Source organism: Eschrichtius robustus, chromosome X (assembly GCF_028021215.1).
Source record: "Eschrichtius robustus isolate mEscRob2 chromosome X, mEscRob2.pri, whole genome shotgun sequence".
Taxonomy (NCBI): Eukaryota; Metazoa; Chordata; class Mammalia; order Artiodactyla; family Eschrichtiidae; genus Eschrichtius; species Eschrichtius robustus.
Genome location: NC_090845.1, coordinates 94426948 through 94447337, shown reverse-complemented (window position 1 = coordinate 94447337; position 20390 = coordinate 94426948). Strand labels below are relative to the sequence as shown.

Sequence of the window (20390 nt, the reverse complement as noted above, 5' to 3'; positions counted from 1 at the left end):
TGTATCTGCATTGTCCAATACAGTAGCCACTATCCACACATGGCTATTGAGCATTTGAAATATGGCCAGTGTGTCTGAGAGGTTGAATTTAAAATCTAACTTCATTTTCATTTTAGTTTTAATTTTAATAGCCACATTTGCTAGTTGTATCACAATGCACAGCTCATTTCTATAGTGTAAATACTTCCATTTAAAATGCAAATTTGCCTGGATTAGAAGTCTGGATTTTTGATATTAAGACTTGTGGTATAGTAAATAACATCTGTGGTTAAAATAGAGTGAGAATATTTAGGCTCAAAGATCAGTAGATCTGGGTGAGTGTACTTAGAAAAAGCTTCACTAAGGGGACTCTCAAGTCCCTTTTTATTGTTTTTGTGTGCTTGGAATTTGAAGATAAATAGTACTATCCCTCTTTTATTTGCAGCCTTTGTACTGAACACATCTTACAATTTGTGTTCACATCTTCTGACACTGTTGTACTTTTGCAATTTAATATCTTTCCATAGGAAACTATTTTCTCTCAGGTCTTTTGGTGTGTCATTAGGCTAAGTAAGAAGTTTGGGTGAATGTCTGAGATTTTGAGGCAAATTTGTAGTAAGGTGTTCTGATTTCCTGCATCATGAAGTATGCAGTCTCATGGGAACTTCAAATCATCTATGTAGCACACACAATAAAATAATAGAATTTTAGAGCTAAAAAGAACTTTAGCTATTATCTACACAGATACTCTCCGTTTCTCCCTCCCACCACTGTTCCTAAATGCTTTGGGGCTTAGTCCAGAGTTTCCTTATTTCAAAATATACAATATGAATAAACCTTAAAGTTTTAGTTGTTTCTTCAGTATTAGCAAAATTAACACTAGTCAAACCAGAAAGATTCTGGGGAAAAAAGTCCTAAAGTTTCTCTTCACACAGGGTTATCTTATTTCTCACAAGATAATATTTCTGCACAAGGGGACACTACCATTTAAAAGAATTAGGCCATTATCTGAGTCTCCTAAGAAGAAGAATGGGATTTTAAAATTCAGGTCTTCGACTATCTGATTTTCATACAGTGTACCTATATATCCATTTAATTATTGACATTTTAATAAAATCTATATGCTATATTTTACAGACGACTTGGGGACTCAGTCAGGCATTTTTCCCTTACTTAACTTACTTGAATTGCTTAAAAGTAGATAGTGCCAGATTTTATGACCCAAGGCATAACTTTTCACTTTGTTTATCTGATATTTCACAAATCTATAATTCATTTAAACTCTCTCAAAAGTACATCATAAAATAAAATACTTATTTGAAATTCATATCACAGTTTGTAAAGTTATTTTCTATGATTTTATTGATTAATTTTTCATTTTGAGTAACTACATTAATTTTTAACATTTAAGAGATACTGTATATATCTTACTTTGGGGAGGTGAAATAACAAACTGATAAATAAAACACATGCCCACAACTACTCCATTTAATATTTCAATATTCTAAAGATTGCCTATAAATTTTAGCCTGTTGTAGAAGCCTCTCTCAAATTCCTTTCCCAGATTTTTCACACATGGTATAGAAACTAAAGCTGAACCCCCTCTCCCGCCTCCCTAGACACATCTTTAACTACTACCCAACTGAAAGAAGAAACTTCAGAAAAATTACTTTCCATTTCTCAAAGGTCATCACTGATCACCTAGTTGCCAAATCCAATGGCCTCCTGGTCTTAATCCTACTTGGCCTCCCTGACACTATTGATTCATTCCTTCTTGAAATTCTTTCTTAACTTTTGCAAAATAAACTATTAAACATTAACTCCGTTTTGACTGTTTAAACTTTGTGCTTTGAATCACCTGATGCTGCTGGGCAATTTTGAGGATTTTGCGAACTTCTTTGTCTGATGTCAATGGGCTTCTGAGCTTGTTCCAAAAGAGACCGCTGAGGAACACTAATGAAAAGACAGAAAAGCATGTGCCACATCCTAACATTCATAAAGGGAATGTACAACTCCACATCAAGACCAACAAAAGTTGTAAGCATATGTGTATATATCAAACTAAAAAGAAGTAGAGCTTAAGTAATATTTTCCAATTTCCCCAAACCTGCTATTTTATCTAGAAGAGAGAAACAATTTCCAAAATATAAAAAATTGTCTCTATACAAGTATGTTTCCTTCACATATCATATTTATTTCTAAAAATTCCTATGAACTTTCTTTAAGCTAATATTCAGACATTATTACTACCTGGGTAAAACAGCAAGAAACATAAATTTAGAGTATATGTGAGTATTTTAACATGATAAAAACTAAGTTATTTTTATGTTAAATATTCCACTATTATAATCCTGATTTCAAATGTTTGGAATTTGTGTTTTTTAATGTCCTGTTCCTAATTTAGATATATGGATAAATAGATAGGACACTTTAGTTTTCACTATTCAAAATCAGGGAATATTTAGAAAGTTTCTTTGGACCAGTGCTGTTAAATTTTATAGCTGCTTTGGAATTTCTATATAGGAAGGACTTTGGTTATTGATTTAGGCCTAGAACAGACAAGAGTCTTTTCTATGACCCCAAATTTCAGGAAAGACTTAAGTTTCAGTTAAATTGATTTCATAAATATAACCATATTTAAAGTAAATATATTTGCAATTCATAAATTCAAAACCCTTTTATGTAATAAGAACAACCAATTCCAGTTTAATAGCAATATTGATTTTTATATACCCCATGTTTATCAGTTATATTGATTTTATATCATACCCCATGATACCAAAACAGATACACAAAACTAAACTGATTTCTCCCCCTTTGTTGTCAGAAGGATCATGACAACTCATTCACTGAACGCGTGGTAAGACAAAGTTCCCAATCTTGCTTTAAAATTTTTCAAGATTTCTGCACACCAGTTAAATCTAAGGACACAAATACATGGGGGTTTTAAAGAAAAATAAGATAAGAATATACATACTAAATACTATCAGCTCTATGCCATCTGACCATACTGTTCAGAATCTTGAATACAGTAAGTACTCAATAAGTATTTACTGAATGACTGAGTGAATGAATATAGGTTAAGTTCTCTCCACTATGAGTTGGAGTTGGAAGGGGTATGATTTTCAAGGAACATCTAAATTAAAATTTAGCATTCAAATATAACACATTGCATACATCTAAAATATGAAACATGATTTTTGAAAATTACTGAAGATTATCAATATTACAGAGTTAAAAATTACAGTGACTGGTATAAAATATTGCTATAATATCGAGTTTTAGATTTGATTTTCCCTATAGGTTATTTTAGGTTTGCCCATTCTGTGGCATTAGCTTCTGAGGTTAGCGATTGTGTGTGTGTTTTATCATGTAGTACATCACGAATATCGTGTAATTGAAGTGTACATGATACACATGAAACTTCACATCTTTTTATTGTAAATTACTAATTGAACGCTGTCCAAGAATTCACTGTTGTTTCTGTTATTAAATTGTGAATGTTACCAGCTAATCATCAAACTAAATAACACTGAGATTGCAGTATGTCCAAAGGTGAAAGATCTAGTTAATGGATTGTTGCAGTTTTAAGGTTTTAAATATGGGCCGGTGATATCGCTGATGACTATGTTGTCATTAATATTTTAGTTTTGAATTCACACAGAACTTAGTATCAAATAGATAAGCTTTAATTTCCCATATGACAGTAAATCAGAGTAATCTGAATATAGAAATCAGAGACACATACCTTGAAGAGAACTTGACACGATGTACACGATCCTGGTTGTAAGGAATAGAAATAGATCTCTCTTGGATCTTAAAGATACAATGCAATACTTTGGTAGAATTCTGAATCATACATTTTTTGAGTTATTAATTCATGGGAAAATGTCATTCTTCACAAAGAGATGTTTTCTTAAAAATCCAGCTTATAAAATCTGATTTTCATAAATAGATTGTATTTCATTATTACTTATAGTATAACATTAGAACTACTTAACCATAATTTTTGAATATATCCTTGAATTTTAGTATAACAACAGATTCTGGAGATCATATAATCAAACACCCTCATTTATTATTGAGGAATCTGTATCCCAGAGATGGAAAATGACTTTTCTAAGAACTTTACATCAAGTCAAAGGATATCTTTTTTTTTTTTTTTTTTTTTTTTTTTTAAATTTATTTATTCATTTATTTATTTATTTATATTTGGCTGTGTTGGGTCTCCGCCTCTGTGCGAGGGCTTTCTCCAGCTGCGGCGAGCGGGGGCCTCTCTTCATCGCGGTGCGCGGGCCTCTCACTGTCGTGGCCTCTCCCGTTGCGGAGCACAAGCTCCAGACGCGCAAGCTCAGTAGTTGTGGCTCACGGGCTTGGTTGCTCCGCGGCATGTGGGATCCTCCCAGACCAGGGCTCGAACCCGTGTCCCCTGCATTGGCAGGCAGACTCCCAACCACTGCGCCACCAGGGAAGCCCCAAAGGATATCTTTAATCAGACTGTAGGTCTCCCACCTGCTAATTTAATGTTCTTTCTATGTTTTCATATTACTTTTTATACCAAGTTCAAACTTCCCACTCACTCACCCTTTCAAGCTAATACTAGATTTTCAAAAGTTGTAACACACATACACATCACTAAAAACCTCTCAAGAGTCTAAAGTGTTCCTTCTTTATTTTTATTGGAGTATAGTTGCAATATTGTGTTAGTTTATACTGTACAGCAAAGTGAATCAGCTATATGTATACATATATCCCCTCTTTTTTGGATTTCCTTCTCATTTAGGTCACCACAGAGCACTGAGTAGAGTTCCCTGTGCTACACAGTAGGTTCTCACTAGTTATTTTATACATAGTATCAATAGTGTATATATGTCAATCCCAATCTCCCAATTCATCCCACCCCCCCCTTTTGCCCTTGGTGTCTATATGTTTGTTCTCTATGTCTGTGTCTCTAGTTCTGCTTTGTAAATAAGATCGTCTGTACCAATTTTTTCAGATTCCACATATGTGTGTTAATATACAATATTTGTTTTTCTCTTTCTGACTTACTTCACTCTGTATGACAGACTCTACGTCCATCCACGTCTGTACAAATGACCCAATTTCGCTCCTTTTTATGGCTGAGTAATATTCTGTTGTATATATGTACCACATCTTCTTTATCCATTCCTCTGTTGATGGACATTTAGGTTGCTTCCATGTCCTGGCTATTGTAAATAGTGCTGCAATGAACAATGGGGTGCATGTGTCTTTTTGAATTACGGTTTTCTCTGGGTATATGCCCAGCAGTGGGATTGCTGGGTCATATGGTAATTCTATATTTAGTTTTTTAAGGAATCTCCATACTGTTCTCCATAGTGGCTGTATCAATTTACATTCCCACCAACAATGCATGAAGGTTCCCTTTTCTCCACACCCTCTCCAGCATTTATTGTTTGTAGATTTTTTCATGATGGACATTCTGACAGGTGTCAGGTGGTACCTCATTGTAGTTTTGATTTGCATTTCTCTAATAATTAGTGATGTTGAGCATCTTTTCGTGTGTTCGTCGGCCATCTGTATGTCTTCTTTGGAGAAATGTCTATTTAGGTCTCCTGCCCATTTTTGGATTGGGTTGTTTGTTTTTATTGATACCGAGCTTCATGAGCTGTTTGTATATTTTGGAGATTAATCCTTTGTCAGTTGCTTCATTCAGAAATATTTTCTCTCATTCTGTGGCCTGTCTTTTCGTCTTGTTTATGGTTTCCTTTGCTGTGCAAAAGCTTTTAAGTTTAACTATGTCCCATTTGTTTATCTTTGTTTTTATTCTTATTACTCTAGGAGGTGGGTCATAAAAGATCTTGCTAAGATTTATGTCAAAGAGTGTTCTGCCTATGTTTTCCTCCCAGAGTTTTATAGTGTCTGGCCTTACTCATCTTTAAGAAAGTATGTATTTTTTCACTTTACAACTTGACTGTAATATCATAATCAGAGTTCCAAATACTTTTCAATTCTAAATAAATTAATTTTTATTTTATTAACTATTCATTCATCTAATACAGCAAAAGACTCAAGAAAGAGCACATATAATGAGCCAGCTTCCATCAGTGGTGCAGATTTACCTTCTGCCAACATTAATATATAGGGCCATGGAGTGTTGCCTTGTCGGCTTAATTTAATTTTATATCTCTAGGTTTCTACTCAAAATAGTTTTTAGCTACCCCCCAAAATAGATCATTCTGACATTCAACAAGGCAGTCATATTAGATTCTTTAGAAAGGAAAATTCAACATGTTACAATAAAAAATAAATTTAGCATTTTCATGCTGATAAAATCACGCTATAGTTTCTAGAAACTATAATAACCTTACTACACTTTTTTTTTCTCTTATGTAGTAACTTATCAAGGTTGTCTTTATACTCCAACAGACAGATACATAAGAAGTGAAAAATGTTGTCAATCGTTCACATGTTTTGTTAATGAATGTTTCCAAATACAACCAGATGTTTGGCAGTATGCAGGATAAGCATCTGACTGACTTTTTCCACTTTTGATTCAGATAACTGGAATCATATTGACCCAGTCTAGGCCTCCTGGTTCATGAAGCTGATCTCAGAAAATTTATTGAAACTAGTTTACCAGAGGCCAAAATTACTCAGAAGAGATAAAGGGCAAAAATAAGAAAGGCTAATGCCTAATATGAATTGACTGTATTTGTTCTGAAAAATGGGGAGAAGAAAATGATAGTAAGAATAGCATATGTTATGGCAAATGATGTATTCCAAATCAACCAGACACAGCTCATTATATTTTGGGCTTAACGTATCATGCTTATAGTAATAATTCTTATCTGGGAGTAAGAGTAAAGTCATCATTTAATAAGGCAGAGAGGGGGACACATTGCCTCTTGTAATTAAATAATACAATCCAGCATATTTTCCTTCTGCCAGTAATTAGTATTTATAAAGCAGTACTCTGTTATTCATTTCAGAGGACTGTTAGTATCAGAAAGAACATATTTAAGAAGGATGGACCCAGCAATCCCTCTACTGGGCATATACCCAGAGAAAACCACAGTTCCAAAAGACACATGCGGATAGCTTCAAGACGGCAGAGGAGTAAGACGTGGAGATCACCTTCCTCCCCACAAGTACATCAAAAATACATCTACATGAGGAACAGCTCCTACAGAACACCTACTGAACGCTGGCAGAAGTCCTCAGACTTCCCCAAAGGCAAGAAACTCCCCACATACCTGGGTAGGGCAAAAGAAAAAAGAAAAAGAGACAAAAGAATAGGGATGGGACCTGAACCTCTGGGAGGGAGCTGTGAAGGAGGAATAGTTTCCACACACTAGGAAGCCCCTTCACTGGTGGAGATGGGGGGTGGGCGGGGGGGAATCTTCAGAGCTATGGAGGAGAGCACAGCAACAGGGGTGCTGAGGGCAAAGCGGAGAGATTCCCGCACAGAGGATCACTGCCGACCAGCACTCACCAGCCTTAGAGGCTTGTCGGCTCACGTGCGGGGGCAGGTGGGGGCTGGAGGCTGAGGCTCGGGCTTCGGAAGTCAGAACCCAGGGAGAGGACAGGGGTTGGCTGCATGAACACAGCCTGAAGGGGGCTAGTGCACCACAGCTAGCCAGGAGGGAGTCTGGGAAAAAGTCTGGAACTGCCTAATAGGCAAAAGACCATTGTTTCGGGGTGCACGAGGAGAGGGGATTCAGAGTACCACCTAAACAAGCTCCAGAGATGGGCACGAGCCATGGCTACCAGCACAGAACCCAGAGACGGGCATGAAATACTAAGGCTGCTACTGCAGCCACCAAGAAGACTGTGTGCAAGCACAGGTCACTATCCACACCTGCCCTCCTGGAAGCCTGTATAGCCCGCCACTGCCAGGGTCCCGTGATCCAGGGACAACTACCCCAGGAGAACACACGGCGCGCCTCAGGCTGTTGCAACATCACGCCAGCCTCCGCCACCGCAGGCTCGCCCCGCATTCTGTACCCCTCCCTCCCCCTGGCCTGAGTGAGCCAGAGTCCCCAAATCAGCTGTTCCTTTAACCCTGTCCTGTCTGAGCGAAGAACAGACGCCCTCAGGCAACCTACATGCAGAGGCGGGGCCAAATCCAAAGCTGAACCCCAGGAGCTGTGTGAACAAAGAAGAGAAAGGGAAATCTCTCCATGCAGCCCCAGGAGCAGTGGATTAAATCTCTACAATCAAATTAATGTACCCTGCATCTGTGGAATACCTGAATAGAGAATGAATCATCCCAAAATTGAGGTGATGGACTTTGGGAGCAACTATAGACGTGGGGTTTGTTTTCTGCATCTAATTTGTATCTGGTTTTATGTTTATCTTACTTTAGTATTTAGAGCTTATTATCATTGGTAGATTTGTTTATTGATTGGGTTGCTCTCTCCCTTTTTATATATATATATATATATATATATATTTTTTTTTTTTCCTTTTTCTCCCTTTGTGAGTGTGTATGTGTATGCTTCTATGTGTGGTTTTGTCTGTATAGCTTTGTTTTTACCATTTGTCCTAGGGTTCTTTCTGTTGGTTTTTTGGGTTTTATTTTTAGTATAGTTTTTAGCACTTGTTGTCATTGGTGGGTTTGTTTTTTGGTTTGGTTGCTCTCTTCTTTCTTTCCTTTTTTTACTGCTTTTTTATTTTTAATAACATATATTTTATTTTTTATTTTAATAACTTTATTTTATTTTTCTTTCTTTCTTTTTCTTCCTTCCTTTTCTTCTGAGCCATGTGGCTGACAGGGTCTAGGTGCTCCGGCCGGGTGTCAGGCCTAAGCCTCTGAGGTGGGAGAGCTGAATTCAGGACATTAGACCACAGAGACCTCCCAGAGCCATGTAATATCAAATGGTGAGAGCTCTCTCAGAGATCTCCAGCTCAACGTGAAGACCCAGCTCCACTCAACGACCAGCAAGCTACAGTGCTGGACACCCTATGCCAAACAACTAGCAAGACAGGAACACAACCCCACCCATTAGCAGAGAGGCTGCCAAAAATCACAATAAGTTCACAGAGACCTCAAAACACACCACCGGATGCGGTACTGCCCACCAGAAAGACAAGATCTAGCCTCATCCACAAGAACACAGGCACCAGTCCCCTCCACCAGGAAGCCTACACAACCCACTGAACCAACCTCACCCACTGGGGGCAGACACCAAAAACAACGGGAACTATGAACCTCTAGCCTGTGAAAAGGAGACCCCAAACACAGTAAGTTAAGTGAAATGAGAAGACAGAGAAATACACAGCAGACGAAGGAGCAAGATAAAAACCCACCATACCAAACAAAGGAAGAGGAAATAGGCAGTCAATCTGAAAAAGAATTCAGAATATGATAGTAAAGATGGTCCAAAATCTTGGAAATAGAATATACAAGAAACATTTAAGAAGGACCTAGAAGAACTAAAGAGCAAACAAACAATGATGAACAACACAATAAATGAAATTTAAAATTCTCTAGAAGGAATCAATAGCAGAAAGACTGAGGCAGAAGAACAGATAAGTGACCTGGAAGATAAAATAGTGGAAATAACTACTGCAGAGCAGGATAAAGAAAAAAGAATGAAGAGAATTGAGGACAGTCTCAGAGACCTCTGGGACAACATTAAACGCACCAACATTCGAATTATAGGGGTCCCAAAAGAAGAAGAGAGAGAAAAAGGCACTGAGAAAATATTTGAAGAGATTATACTTGAAAACTTCCCTAATATGGGAAAGGAAATAGTCAGTCAAGTCCACAAGCACAGAGAGTGCCATACAGGATAAATCCAAGGCGAAACACATCAAGACACATATTAATCAAAGAATCAAAAATTAAATACAAAGAAAAAATATTAAAAGCAGCAAGGGAAAAGCAACAAATAACATACAAGGGAATCCCCATATGGTTAACATCTGATCTTTCAGCAGAAACTCTACAAGCCCAAAGGGAGTGGCAGGACATATTTAAAGTGATGAAAGGGAAAAACCGACAACCAAGATTACTCTACCCAGCAAGGATCTCATTCAGAATCAACAGGAAATTAAAACCTTTACAGAAAGGCAAAAGTTAAGAGAATTCAGCACCACCAAACCAGCTTTACAACAAAGGCTAAAGGAACTTCTCTAAGTGGGAAACACAAGAGAAAGGAAAACACCTACAATAACAAACCCAAAACAATTAAGAAAATATCGATAACTACCTTAAAGGTAAATGGATTAAATGCTCCAACAAAAGACATAGACTGGCTGAACGGATACAAACACAAGACCTGTATATATGCTGTCTACAAGAGACCCACTTCAGACCTAGGGAAACATGCAGACTGAAAGTGAGGGGATGGAAAAAGATATTCCATGCAAATGGAAATCAAAAGAAAGCTGGAGTAGCAATTCTCATATCAGACGAAATAGACTTTAAAATAAAGACTGTTACAAGAGACAAGGAAGGACACTACATAATGATCAAGGGATCAATCCAAGAAGAAGATATAACAATTGTAAATATTTATGCATCCAAGATAGGAGCACCACAATACATAAGGCAAATGCTAACAGCCATAAAAGGGGAAATCGACAGTAACACAATCATAGTAGGGGACTTTAACACCCCACTTTCACCAATGGACAGATCATCCAAAATAAAAATATAAAAGGAAACACAAGCTTTAAATGATACATTAAACAAGATGGACTTAATTGATATTTATAGGATATTCCATCCAAAAGCAACAGAATACACTTTCTTCTCAAGTGCTCATGGAACATTCTCCAGGATAGATCATATCTTGGGTCACAAATGAAGCCTTGGTAAATTTAAGAAAATTGAAATCTTATCAAGTATCTTTTCCATCGACAATGCTATGAGACTAGATATCCATTACAGGAAAAAACCTGTGAAACATACAACAAACACATGGAGGCTAAACAATACACTACTAAATAACCAAGAGATCACTGAAGATATCAAAGAGGAAATCAAAAAATACCTAGAAACAAATGACAATGAAAACAGGACGACCTCAAACCTATGGGATGCAGCAAAAGTAGTTCTAAGAGGGAAGTTGATAGCAATACAATCCTACCTCAAGAAAGAAGAAACATCTCAAATAAACAACCTAACCTTACACCTAATGCAATTAGAGAAAGAAGAACAAAAAAAACCCCAAAGTTAGCAGAAAGAAAGAAATCATAAAGATCAGATCAGAAATAAATGAAAAAGAAATGAAGGAAACAGTAGCTGAGATCAGTAAAAGGAAAAGCTGGTTCTTTGAGAAGATAAACAAAATTGATAAATCACTAGCCATACTCATAAAGAAAAAGGGGAGAAGGCTCAAATCAATAGAATTAGCAAAGAAGAAGGAGAAGTAACAACTGGCACTGCAGAAATACAAAGGATCATGAGAGATTACTATAAGCAACTGTATGCCAATAAAATGGACAACCTGGAAGAAATGGACAAATTCTTAGAAAAGCACAACCTCCTGAGCCTGAACCAGGAAGAAATAGAAAATATAAACAGACCAACCACAAGCACTGAAATTGAAACTGTGATTAAAAATCTTCCAACAAACAAAAGCCAAGGACCAGATGGCTTCACAGGCGAATTCTATCAAACATTTAGAGAAGAGCTAACACCTATCCTTCTCAAACTCTTCCAAAATATAGCAGAGGGAGGAACACTCCCAAACTCATTCTACGAGGCCACCACCACCCTGATACCAAAACCACACAAAGATGTCACAAAAAAGATAAATATAGACCAATATCACTGATGAACATAGATGCAAAAATCGCTAACAAAATACTAGCAAACAGAATCCAACAGCACATTAAAAGATTCATACACCATGATCAAGCGAGGTTTATCCCAGGAATGCAAGGATTCTTCAATATACGCAAATCAATCAATGTGATAAACCATATTAACAAATTGAAGCAGAAAAATCATATGATCATGTCAGTAGATGCAGAAAAAGCTTTCAAAAAAATTCAACACCCATTTATGATAAAAACTCTCCAGAAAGTAGGCATAGAGGGAACCTACCTCAACATAATAAAGGCCATATATGACAAACCCACAGCCAACATCATTCTCAAAGGTGAAAAACTGAAACCATTTCCACTAAGATCAGGAACAAGACAAGGTTGCCCACTCTCACCACTATTATTCAACATAGTTTTGGAAGTGTTAGCCACAGAAATCAGAGAAGAAAAAGAAATAAAAGGAATTCAAATTGGAAAAGAAGAAGTAAAGTTATTACTGTTTGCAGATGACATGATACTATACATAGAGAATCCCAAAGATGCTACCAGAAAACTACTGGAGCTAATCAGTGAATTTGGTGAAGTAGCAGGATATAAAATTAATGCACAGAAATCTCTTGCATTCCTATACACTAATGATGAAAAATCTGAAAGAGAAATTAAGGAAACACTCCCATTTACCTTTGCAACAGAAAGAATAAAATACCTAGGAATAAAGCTACTTAAGGAGACAAAAGACCTATATGCAGAAAACTATAAGACACTGATGAAAGAAATTAAAGATGATACAAACAGATGGAGAGATATACCATGTTCTTGATTGGGAAGATTCAACATTGTGAAAATGACTATACTACCCAAAGCAATCTACAGATTCAATGCAATCCCTATCAAACTACCAATAGCATTTTTCACAGAACTAGAATGAAAAAGTTGACAATTTGTATGGAAACACAAAAGACCCCGAATAGCCAAGGCAATCTTGAGAAAGAAAAACGGAGCTGGAGGAATTAGGCTCCCTGACTTCAGAATATACTACAAAGCTACAGTCATCAAGACAGTATGATACTGGCACAAAAACAGAAATATAGATCAATGGAACAGGATAGAAAGCCCAGAGATAAACCCATGCACATATCACCTTATCTTTGATAAAGGAGGAAAGAATATACAATGGGGAAAAGACAGCCTCTTCAGTAAGTGGTGCTGGGAAAACTGGACAGCTACATGTAAAAGAATGAAATTGGAACACTCCCTAACACTATACACAAAAATAAACTGAAAATGGATTAAAGATCTAAATGTAAGGCCAGACACTGTAAAACTCTTAGAGGAAAACATAGGCAGAACACTGCATGACATAAATCACAGCAAGATCCTTTTTTCACCCCCCGCCTAGAGAAATGGAAATAAAAACTAAAATAAACAAATGGGACCTAATGAAACTTAAAAGCTTTTGCACAACAAAGGAAACCATAAACAAGACGAAAAGACGCCCCTCAGAATGGGAGAATATATTTGCAAATGAAGCAACTGACAAAGGATTAATCTCCAAAATATACAGACAGCTCATGCAGTTCAATATCAAAAAAAGAAAAAACCCAATCCAAAAATGGGCAGAAGACCTAAATAGACATTTCTCCAAAGAAGATATACAGATTGCCAACAAACACATGAAAGGATGCTCAACATCACTAATCATTAGAGAAATGCAAATCAAAACTACAATGAAGTATCACCTCACACCGGTCAGAATAGCCATCATCAAAAAATCTACAAACAATAAATGCTGGAGAGGGTGTGGAAAAAAGGGAACCCTCTTGCATTGTTGGTGGGAATGTAAATTGATACAGCCACTATGGAGAACAGTATGGATGTTCCTTAAAAAACTAAAAATAGAACTAGCATACGACCCAGCCATCCCACTACTGGGCATATACCCTGAGAAAACCATAATTCAAAAAGAGTCATGGACCACAATGTTCATTGCAGCTCTATTTACAATAGCCAGGACATGGAAGCAACCTAAGTTTCCATCGACAGATGAATGGATAAAGAAGATGTGGCATATGTATACAATGGATTATTGCACAGCTATTAAAAGAAATGAAATTGAGTTATATGTAGTGAGGTGGATGGACCTAGAGACTGTCATACAGAGTGAAGTAAGTCAGAAAGAGAAAAATAAATACCGTATGCTAACACATATATATGGAATCTTAAAAAAAAAATGGTTCTGAAGAACCTAGGGGCAGGACAGGAAAAAGAGGCAGATGTAGAGAATGGACTTGAGGACACGGGGAGAGGGAATGGTAAGCTGGGAAGATGTGAGTGAGTGGCATGGACATATATACACTACCAAATGTAAAATAGATAGCTAGTGGGAAGCAGCCGCATAGCACATGGAGATCAGCTTGGTGTTTTGTGTCCACCTAGAGGGGTGGGATAGGGAGGGTGGGAGGGAGATGCAAGAGGGAGGGGATATGTGGATATATGTTTATGTATAGCTGATTCACTTTGTTATACAGCAGAAACTAACACACCATCGTGAAGCAATTATACTCCAATAAAGATGTTAAAAAAAATATGTACAGCTGCATGTAAAGGATGTTTTAAAAAATCTATCATGCCATTCTGTGTGTGTATATGTACAGATATGGAATTAAACACATAAGAATACATAAAAAATAAGTCACATGCACCCCAATGTTCATTGCAGCACTATTTACAATAGCCAGGTCATGGAAGCAACCTAAATGCCCATCGACAGACAAATGGTTAAAGAAGAAGTGGTACATATATACAATGGAATATTACTCAGTCATAAAAAGGAACGAAACTGGGTCATTTGTACAGACATGGATGGACCTAGAGACTGTCATACAGAGTGAAGTAAGTCAGAAAGAGAAAAACAAATATCGTATATTAATGCATTTATGTGTAATCTATTAAAATGGTACAGATGCACCGGATTGCAAGGTAGAAATAGAGACAGAGATGTAGAGAACAAACATATGGACACCAAGCGGAAAAAGCAAGGGGGGTGGGGTGGTGGTGGGACGAATTCGGAAATTGGGATTGACATATATACACTAATATGTATAAAATAGATAACTAGTAAGAACATGCTGTATAAAAAATAAATAAATAAAATAAAATTTAAAAAAATAAAAATAAGAAGGATGATCGTCCATGACATACATCATAATGGACTACTGTGAAGCATCTTGAAAGAGGAAATATAGTGATCTTGGGCCCTTGTCCTAATTAAGAACAGGAATGAGACTCATGACTCACTATGAGTAAGGCAAGAATTTCTGAGTTCTTCACCCATCCACCTATCTGTCCTTAGTGACCAAAATTTTTTTAGATAGCTAGCTGTAAGGAATGCTGTCTATAATAACACTACCTTATCCACACAGGAATTGAAACTGCTACTCGGTCCTCACCAATACCATGTGCTAAATATCTATTAATAAACTCGTGAAAACAAAAGTCAACCTGGACACCAGGACTGACTTGATTATTCCCATAAATCTAAGAAAATAAGTGACAGATTAAGTGACCCAGACCCTGTCATAAACTACATCTCAGAACAGAAATGATCAAGGGAAAAAGTATGTGTGATTGTGTTACAAGCTGAACTACTGAATTTTTCATGGGCAATATTTTTACTTAAAAGAATGACTGATGAGACAAACTGTAGTTATTCAACTTGGGTATCTGGCAGGCATTTTATTTAAAATCAACAAAGTAAGCCTATCAATTCAAGGAAAAAGCAACTGATGTTAGTTGTTAGCAATGATAAAATTGAGCTTTCAATTGAATGTTAGAATTTTAAACTCATCTATCACTGTGCATTTGACAGCTTATCAACACTCAATAATTTTTATGATGAAATTGATGATATTAACAAATGTCATTTTTTGGTGTTGTAAAATAAAACGTGTAAATATTTGGAAAGATCTACATACACAGTGAACCAATATTTTCCGACTGACCAATGCACGAAGATACAAAATTGTGTATGAGCAAAACATCTATTCACAGCACACAACAGACTTGTGGATTTTAATATTACTGAATATTCAAAATTTCACTGATATGGTTTTGGACTCCACTTCTCTAGTTGTGGTATATTTCAAAGAATATCGACAATTATCTGAAAAATCTATGGAAATTCTCTTTTTCCAACCACCTGTATGTGAGATGTCAGCTTTTACTCATATACTTCAACCTAAACAACATATGGCAACAGATTGAATGCAGAAGCAGATATGAGAATCCAGCTGTTTTCCATTAAGCAAGATGGAAAATGGCTATTTTCATTAAAATTTGTTTCTTATATTAACATCTAATAGTTTTCTTACTTTTTAAATGAAGTAATAAATATTTTAAATTTTGGGGGTTTAATTTCTAATACATCATACATTGAATGACACAATCCAACTAAGCAAAAGCTTTTTGGGGTCTTCAATGTTTAAGAGTATAAAGACATCCTGAGACCAAAATGTTTAAGAACCACTGTTCCAGGCACTTATTAGTGTCACAGCAACTCATATAGAGAAACTTACCTCATTTTCTTTAGGATTTGGAATGTATGGCTGCAATGGTTCTATTTGGACTTCAGCCTGAATCGAATGAAATACTTCATCATTATCTGATGATTCATCTTCCTTTTCCTTGAAACAAAAAGGAAAATAAGTATTTTACTTGTTGTTAAACTGTAAATAATACGAGCAATTCCCATCATCTTAATGTTCAATTAAAAAAATAATTTTCAAATATTCAAATTGATTTAAGCCTGTAGTTTCTAATAGTTTTTGGTCCTGGATCCCTTTCAGAATCTGAGTAATGCTACAGATTCTCTGTAGAAAACTGCATACAGACAGACACATGTCTCTGCAAGTATTTTCAGGGGGATCACTGGCCACCTGCAACTCACCTATTAGACCCAGGTTAAAAGTCTCTGGTCTAAAGCTTAACTCATAGCCCCAAACTGTCACATTTAATAAGCGGTTATAACTACAAAGTTTGGCCCTCCTGTGCAGTGGAAGATCTGCAACACAGCAGTGCAAATATTTCTTCTTGATTGACTCCTAGCAGTTTAGGAAAGTTTCTGTTTTCCCATTTAAGCCAACTGATATTTCTCCAACTCAAAGAGAATAATGGGAATGTGTTTTCTTTCCTTCTAGTGAGTTGAAGCACTCACATATGTCTTTAAACTCTAATAAATTTTCAGGTATTTCAAAAGACCTATGACTTTGACTAGAACATCAATAATTTTCTTTTTCTTTATGTTTTCTTTAAGAGTTACACATAAAGGCAGGAATGTCTATACAAGATCCTAGGGTCATGGGATTAGTAACTATTATTTAGTAACTCTTTCTTCCATTTTAGAATGGCTTCTCACATAAATATTTAAAACACTGAATGCCAATAAGTATGGGTCATGCTACTAATACTATGAGTCTTGCAGAAATGCATAAAAGTCTTTTTAAAAAATGCAAAGCCCATTAGATCCAATTGTTACTAAGGCTCATTTTGGAATAGTCATTAGCATTTTAGATGCCTTAATGTCAGGCAAATATCAGCATTCTAGACTCATGCCACCCTTTCTCTATTTGGTTTCTTTTGCTTCTTATCTTCCTGTTTTTTGGGGGACTAGACATTCATTTCCCCTTTTGGGCCTTTCTTTTCTTGTTGCTTTTACCTTTTCTCATGTTAAACATGTCAGGGAAATAGTATTTGCTCAATTAACTCAATGGACAAAAACCAAAAGTCTCCCTTATTCAGACGTTCAGACAAGGTTCATTTGTAATAACTACATTAATTATTATTAGGTAAATGGATATTGATACCAGGGTTTAATTTAGGATCCTCACAATGATTCCTTTTATGTAAATTGATGCTATGAAGTATTAGGAAACAACTGCTCTCCTGGTCTTTTTGACCTCTATAATTTGCTTACGAAGCCCACAAACCCTTCAGGATCAGATTAGATTTGCCAGATTGTATCCATCAACTCCAGCCCAATTATATCCATTTATATTAGAGAATTTTGAAAGAATGAAGTTTTGTTGACTAAACCAAAATAAGATAAAGAGATTAACATATTGCACCCCACATTTCAGAAGAGTGCAGAGATGAATTTGTAACTTGTGTCATGTTCTATGCAGGTACTTCATCAATTATGTAAAATGAGTGAAACATAAGTGAGACAAGTCATACTTATGGTAACCATGTACAAAATGTTTTAGAAAATGCTTTTCCTTCTCAGTTTGACCTTTAACATCCTGATGTACAAAAGCTAGTGCAATTCTCTTAAATAATACATTCAGCATTCTATGGGAAGGAAGAGCAAAATAAACTTAGAGGTTGGAGGAACAAAACCAAATTTGTTTTTGTGTTTATTTTTAATGAATTATATTTGAAATTTTGACCTATGAAAGTAATTTTTAAAGATCCAGTATAGTAACTTTAAATGTGCATATGATGTCCCTTTATTGGTTAAGGGAATAATAGGTAGAAATTTAACTAATAATTAAAGCTATATCTCTACAGAGATATTAAGCAATTATCTGGGTCATTCAAGCAAATTTTTCCTTCTCAAATTTAGTCACAATTATCTGGAAGTTTCAGGATAATTTATTTGAAGCACAAATTATTTAGTTAATCTTCTCTGGGACACAAGGAATATTTATTTCATTTGTTTTTTACAGAGGGAACAGTTGAGTATGAACTAGCATATTTTCTCTGCATATTTGACTTAGGAAAAATATCAGAAACTCTTACATTTGCAACTTGTCTCAATTCTTCCTCATGCTGATTAAAGATATCCTCCCATCTGCGTTGGCGCCTTTGCCTATGGGCTTCTAAATCTGATAGCTCATACTCTTCAGGTCTGCATGACAACTTTGCCCGGAACCTCTTTGGTGATAGTCTTTTTGCCAATGCCTGCCTTAGACTAGAAACTTTTGATTTTTTCTTCCGTGCTTGTTCTGGTTGAGAGTAAAACACGTCTGATGACAGGTTTTCCATCAGGGTTTGCAGTAGACCAAGCGGCTTTGAGTTATGTGAGTTTGGTGCTCGAAGTAAGTCTCTTGATAGTCCCTCTATCAGTGCTTGAACAGAGCCAACTGCCTGCGTGGGCTCTAGTGCCCAGGCCTGTGCTTGAGGTGACCTTTCATTTTGCCCCTCTACTGGAATGAGCACCTGAGTATCCAAATGTAGTGGCAACAGCACGTGGTGGTTCTGTGACAGTAGGGGCAGGAATACCTGGGCATGTACTCGTAATGACTCAGGTTCCTCTGCCTCTGTCTCTGCCTGTGTAGGCTCAGCAGCCTGTTCCTGTACCTCTGGCTGCTCGGGTGCCCTGTTCTGCTCCAGCTGCTGTTCAGGTACCTGGTTCTGTCTCTGCTGTTGTTCAGGGACCTGGCCCTGCCTTTGCTGTTGTTCAGGTACCTGATCTTGCCCTTGAAATTCCTCTGGTACCTGGTCCAGATCCTGCGGCTCTCCTGAGGCCTGGGGCTGGGCCTGATCCTGCTGCTCTTTGGGTACCTGGGCCTCTACCTGTAGAGGCCTAGGGGCCTTAACCTGAGTCTGTAGTGGCATAAGCATCCAGGCTGTCCTCCGTAGTCGTGGAGGTGCCTTCATCTGCATCTGTAGTGGCCTAGATGCCTTAGCCTTAACCTGAGCCTGTAGTGGCATGAACACCCGAGCTGCCCCCTGTAGTCGCTGAGGTGCCTGGGCTTGCCCCAGTAGAGGCCTAGGTGCACTGTCATGAGCCTGTAGTGGCATGAACACCCTGGCTGCTCCCTGGAGATGCTGAAGGGCCTGAACCTGTGGCTCTTCTCGATCAGGTAACCACCTTGGCTGAGAGGGTTCTCCATGCAGGACTCTAAGTGGTCTGCACCTACTGCTGGTAGGCAATCTCAGAAGCTCGTGAGTACAAGAAGGTCCCCTAGAAATAAACATACAAATGACTGCTGCACAATTAGAGTTGTCAGTAGAGTGAAGTCATTCAGGGGAAATGCTTTTATTTTAAAAGATGAACATTTTCTGCAATAAAGGTATTTTCGGTAAATCTTTCTTGAATCATTCCTGTAATGTCTGAAAGTCTTTGCATTACTAATATATTCAGTACTAATGGTCTTATAATATACTTGATCATTCTATTACCAGAAATTAAGGACTCTTTGTGTAGTAATAAAAACTTTTCCTCAACATTTCCACTCAAATATCTCTTGCAAATACAGATCTGTTTTTATTTTATCAGAAAGGATTAAGTTTTCTGAGTCACATACAACAGTATGGAATCAACTGTCTTACATGAATTGCTAACATCAAATTATATATGTAATTTGTCTAACGCACCTGAATCTTCTCATGGTATACTGATCCTTAATAGCTTCTTCTCTTTCAAAGATCAGAGGTATTCCTTTTTATGAAAGAGAAAAAAATGCATAACAAACAACAGAGATTAAGATAATCCACCTTAGTCAATGTGCACCCTTTACTACTCAGGAAGCTGAGTGAATTTATAAGGACAAGAGGACTGTAACCCTTCACATAATGCCTAGTTGGTGATGCAGACAATATCCTTGTTCCTAGGCCTACTTCTGCAGCACGGTGCAGCTATTCCATAGAGA

At 36.9% G+C, this 20390-nt stretch overlaps 1 protein-coding gene across 1 annotated transcript in view; it reads right to left on the bottom strand.

Annotated features, from left to right (window-relative positions):
* NRK (Nik related kinase) overlaps nucleotides 1-20390 on the bottom strand; it is a 140801-nt gene that overhangs the window by 25931 nt on the left and 94480 nt on the right. The window contains exons 12-16 of the mRNA XM_068533558.1: nucleotides 20116-20179; nucleotides 18535-19702; nucleotides 16314-16421; nucleotides 3728-3795; nucleotides 1838-1932 (exon numbers count right to left, since the gene is read on the bottom strand). Coding sequence (XP_068389659.1) covers nucleotides 1838-1932; nucleotides 3728-3795; nucleotides 16314-16421; nucleotides 18535-19702; nucleotides 20116-20179 — 1503 coding nt within the window. The remainder of the gene's footprint in view (nucleotides 1-1837; nucleotides 1933-3727; nucleotides 3796-16313; nucleotides 16422-18534; nucleotides 19703-20115; nucleotides 20180-20390) is intronic.